The sequence below is a fragment of the Rattus rattus genome, chromosome 5 (assembly GCF_011064425.1).
Source record: "Rattus rattus isolate New Zealand chromosome 5, Rrattus_CSIRO_v1, whole genome shotgun sequence".
NCBI lineage: Eukaryota > Metazoa > Chordata > Mammalia > Rodentia > Muridae > Rattus > Rattus rattus.
This window is the reverse complement of record NC_046158.1, coordinates 53,284,575-53,289,907: the sequence shown is the minus strand read 5'-3', so window position 1 is coordinate 53,289,907 and position 5,333 is coordinate 53,284,575. Positions and strand designations below refer to the sequence as shown.

At 43.6% G+C, this 5,333-nt stretch overlaps 1 protein-coding gene across 1 annotated transcript; it reads left to right on the top strand.

Moving 5' to 3' along the window:
- The first annotated feature begins 1,650 nt into the window (after nucleotides 1-1,650).
- On the top strand, nucleotides 1,651-4,405 carry LOC116901540 (tetratricopeptide repeat protein 30B). The gene has a single exon (XM_032903524.1). The coding sequence runs from the start codon at nucleotides 1,855-1,857 to the stop codon at nucleotides 3,847-3,849; it is 1,995 nt and encodes a 664-aa protein (XP_032759415.1). The 5' UTR covers nucleotides 1,651-1,854; the 3' UTR covers nucleotides 3,850-4,405.
- The last annotated feature ends 928 nt before the right edge of the window (nucleotides 4,406-5,333 follow it).

Genomic DNA, 5,333 nt, shown 5'->3' with positions numbered 1-5,333 from the left:
CGCAGTATACAAAATAAATAAATCTTAAAAAGAAAAAAAGGTTTTATATATATATATATGATTTATATATATATGATTAACTACTAATCACTAATTATGATTATGATATATTATATATTATAAATTATATATTATAAATAAATTATATATTATAAATAAATCACTATTTAGCTTTTAAGAAAGCATGGATCACTCCCTTTCTATTTACCTATGTGGGTTTTGTCAGGTTACTGAATTGTTCTGAGGCACAAAGTCTTCATCCACAACACACAGATTTCAGTAAAGTTATGATCAGTTCTGAGAAACCTAACAGCATGCCATGAAATGCAGTTGGCGCTGGCTACAAAATGTTGATGGCAGGAAAGATTCATAGGTAGCAATCCTATTAAAGAGAGAGAGAGAAAAAAAAAACAAAACAATACCCTCACGATGAAGTTCTTAATTACAAAGTGAAGACATGCCTTCATTTGGTCTGCTTGTCCTGGGTGTAGCCAGAGGAGTTCATGGAAAACTATAAAAAGTAAGAGTCTCCCAGGGGCTTACCGGAGCCATTACAAATGACACAGGCTAATAAAGTACAGCCTTATTATTGAAGGATCATACAATCTGTCACTACTTCATTCGGAAAGAACACTTTTATATTCTGCTATCTTACTCATTTCTCAAATACTTAACAAAACATTATATTTATGTCATCACACATTAGGGTTAGTCAAATCTATGGACATGGTTTTCAATAGTGATTCAATATAAGTTTATAAGTTAGTAGTTTTTTACTGCCCTATCATACTAGTATAAAATAGAATTTATGCAGAATAACCTCCACGAAATGATAACACAGAACCTAGAAACCCATTCTAAATAAAGGGGAAAAGGAAAGAGAATGGTTATTGCCTGGAGAGCTTCAAATTAAGAGTCTGGGTATGGGAAAAGAGTCAGCAAAGCATTTCGATTTTAACTGGCTGAATCATACGTGAAAACAAGGTTAGAAGTTTGAGAACCACAGGCTTATTACATCTTGGACAAATTCACAGTAGTGTTTGGTAGAGTTTAGAGGGTGAGAAAAATAACATATAGAAGAGAGGAAAATGTTAGCTTTGTGGTTTCTCCTTGAAGAAGGAGAAGCCCAAAGCCATGTGCTTCAGCAATTCAAGCCCCAATTTACGTTCATAACAGCTGTCATTTAAGAAAAAGGAGGTGAGGGTTACTTAAATCTAAAACGGTGCCAGTTGCGATGCAGACTCTTCTTTCCCCTCTCATTACCTCTTGAAATAGAATAAAATACGGACTGCCAGTCCTTGCTTAGTAACATTCTCAGAAAGTGAGCTTCGGAGCAGCTGGCTGTTTAGAATTCCTGAAATCCAGAAGGCCCACATTCCCATTGCGTCACTATCGCTAAGCAACTGGAAACGTCGTGGAACAGCGGGAATTGTCCGCATCCCGGGGAACCTACACAAGCAAACTTTACTTCAGTGTCAACAAAGAAGCAAGCAAAGCAATTGAAACAAGCACATGATCCCTATCCCAGTGAAAGAAGAGAGACCCCCAATCACTGAAACATCGCAAAGAGTAGAAACTACATTTCCCAGGATGCAGGGCGATATCAGAAGCAATGCAGACCCGGACGTGGAGTATCCCTCTCTTAACTACCTAGAGATATTTTCTGTCCAGGCTCAACTGTTTCCCCACAGTCTAGAGTGTTTCTAAACTAATCCAGAAATTGATAGAACCGTGTCTTTTGATTCGCTTTTATTCACAACCAGACACTTCGGTTGCATAGTTGCTGCTGAACAGCTTCCGTTTCCGGTTGGCCCATTGCCTTGGAAACGAGGATGCAAAACAACCTAGGGGAATATGGCGGGGCTGAGCAGCTCTCAGATCCCCGACGGTGAGTTCACAGCGGTGGTGTACAGGCTCATCCGCGACTCCCGGTACTCAGAGGCGGTGCAGCTGCTGAGCGCAGAGCTGCAGAGGAGCCCCCGCAGCCGCGCAGGGCTGTCGCTGCTGGCCTACTGCTACTACCGCCTGCAGGAGTTCGAGCTCGCTGCGGAGTGCTATGAGCAACTGAGCCAGATGCATCCGGAACTCGAGCAGTACCGCCTGTACCAGGCGCAGTCGCTCTACAAGGCCTGCCTGTATCCAGAGGCCACCCGGGTCGCCTTCCTCCTGGACAACCCCACCTATCAGACTCGAGTCCTTCGTCTGCAGGCTGCTATCAAGTACGGTGAAGGGGATCTCCCAGGAGCCAGGAGCCTGGTGGAGCAGCTGCTGAGTGGGGAAGGAGCTGAGGACAGTGGAGGGGAGAGTGATTATGATGGTCAGATCAACCTGGGTTGTCTGCTCTACAAGGAGGGACACTATGAAGCTGCCTGTTCCAAGTTCTTAGCGGCCCTGCAGGCTTCTGGTTACCAGCCTGACATTTCCTACAACTTGGCTTTAGCCTATTACAGCAGTCGGCAGTATGCGCCTGCTCTGAAGCATATCGCTGACATCATTGAGCGTGGCATCCGTCAACACCCAGAACTAGGTGTGGGCATGACCACCGAAGGCATCGATGTTCGAAGTGTTGGCAACACCATAGTTCTTCACCAGACTGCTCTGGTGGAAGCCTTCAACCTCAAGGCAGCCATAGAGTACCAGCTGAGAAACTATGAAGCAGCCCAGGAAGCCCTCACTGACATGCCACCCAGAGCAGAGGAAGAGTTGGACCCCGTGACCCTGCACAACCAGGCTCTGATGAACATGGATGCCAAGCCCACAGAGGGCTTTGAAAAGCTCCAGTTTCTGCTCCAGCAAAACCCCTTCCCCCCAGAGACCTTTGGCAACCTGCTGCTGCTTTATTGTAAATATGAGTATTTCGACCTGGCAGCTGATGTTCTAGCAGAAAACGCCCACTTGACTTACAAGTTCCTCACACCCTATCTCTATGACTTCTTGGATGCCATGATCACTTGCCAGACAGCTCCTGAAGAGGCTTTCATTAAACTTGATGGGCTAGCAGGCATGCTGACGGAGCAGCTCCGGAAACTCACCATACAAGTACAGGATGCAAGACATAGTAGAGATGATGAATCTGCCAAAAAGGCTGTAAACGAATATGACGAAACCCTTGAGAAGTATATCCCTGTACTGATGGCCCAGGCCAAAATCTACTGGAACTTTGAAAATTATCCAATGGTGGAGAAGATCTTCCGCAAATCTGTGGAATTCTGTAATGACCACGATGTGTGGAAGCTGAATGTGGCCCATGTCCTCTTCATGCAGGAAAACAAGTACAAGGAGGCCATTGGTTTCTATGAGCCCATTGTCAAGAAGAATTATGATAACATCCTGAGTGTCAGCGCTATCGTGTTAGCCAACCTCTGTGTTTCCTACATTATGACAAGTCAAAATGAGGAAGCTGAGGAGCTGATGAGGAAGATTGAGAAGGAGGAGGAACAACTCTCCTATGATGACCCGGACAAGAAAATCTACCACCTTTGCATTGTGAATTTGGTGATAGGAACCCTTTATTGTGCCAAAGGAAACTATGACTTTGGCATCTCTCGGGTTATCAAGAGCCTGGAGCCTTACCATAAGAAGCTGGGAACTGATACGTGGTACTATGCCAAAAGATGCTTCCTGTCCTTACTGGAGAACATGTCGAAGCACACGATCATGCTGAGGGACAGCGTCATTCAAGAATGTGTCCAGTTTCTAGAGCACTGTGAACTTTATGGCAGAAGCATCCCTGCTGTTATCGAACAGCCCTTGGAGGAGGAAAGAATGCACACGGGGAAGAATACGGTCACTTATGAGTCCAGAAAATTAAGGGCTCTGATTTACGAGATCATTGGGTGGAATATGTAATTGCGGCTGGCTATGACTTTTATCATGATGACTTTACATGTACATTTTCACTTTTTCCTGTATCAAGCTTTTGCTATTTGTACTGCTACCTGTGAGACTTTGTACAGCTTGATGTAACAAAAGAACTATTAGATACAACCTGCACTTTTAGATCACAGCAAATGTGATTGTGTAAGAACCCAGGCTCTAGAAGGTACTTAGAATTTTCAAAACTGAGAAAGATACTGTGTCTATCATGTTTCCTCCATCTTTCTGGTTTTGATGTATCTGGGCAACCTTTGTTACTCTGTTATTCAGGGACCAGGCACTAAGTTCAGAACTTAGAAGTCCATAATGTCTTTATAATCACTCCATGGATTGTGTTTTCTCCTTACACAACTCCCATGATTTTATAGAGAATTTAGTGTTAAGACAGTTTTCCAATATAGATATAATATTTTGTCCAGATTAAATTTCTTAGGTAATAAATGGTTTTGCTAGTTTTCAAGAGTCAGTAGATTCACTTAATAACTACAACACTAATAAATACTACAAAATAAATAATGAGAAAAGAAAATCTCTCGTGTCTAGCTCCATGAATTAGCGATTTAGTCATTTACGATCAAGTCATTCAGTTGCTGTTTTTCAAGTACTTTATTTTCCTTTATCTCTCACAGTAACCAGGACCAGAAGTAAGCAGAGAACTCAGGTTTTTGTTTTTGTTTCTAATGCTCACATGCAGTACATCCTGAATGCGGTTCCCCTCCCTCCACTCCTCCCAGTTTTCCCCACACCCCCACAGCCCGTAGTGAGAATTCTGTAATTTTGGTTTCTTTTTAAAAATACAGAAATATTGTAAGAATGTGGTTTTCTTTAATCCCAGGTGTGGGATATGGGACTGCCTCAGAGCAGCGGACTCTGATTTACCTCATGCTCTGGGACAGTGTGGTATCTGGAATTCTGGGAACTTTCGGAGGGTATATTAATGCGAGGGCCCTGATAGGCGGGGCTGGTGGTGCTCTGAGCAGTTGTGTGCAGCTTGTTAGTAGTTGTGCTCAAAAAAAAAAAAAAAAAAAAAAAAGACATCGGATTCAGAGAGCTCTCTTTCTCCTCTCTATCCCTCTTCCCTATCTAGTGACAGAGGGTGAAATCTGGGAGATAAAGGGTGGGAAGAAGAAAATCCCCCAGAGTAGCAAAAGCAAGCTGCACTTCTCCCAGATTGACTCCTCTTCCTGTAACAAATGAGGCTTCCCAGGGATAGCAACCAAGACTGCATAACATGTTGCAGTAAGACCAGTCACAAAGTCTCATAGCAGGGCTGAGTGAGGCAACCCAGGAAGAAAAGGGTCCCAAGAGCAGTCGAAATAGTCAGAGATGCCCCTTCCCCACCGTTACAAGTCCCACAAAAATACCAAGCTAACAGCCATAACATATTTGCAGAGGACTTAGCACAGACCCATGCAGGCTCTGTGATTGCTGCTTCAGCATCTGTGAGCTCTTCTTGG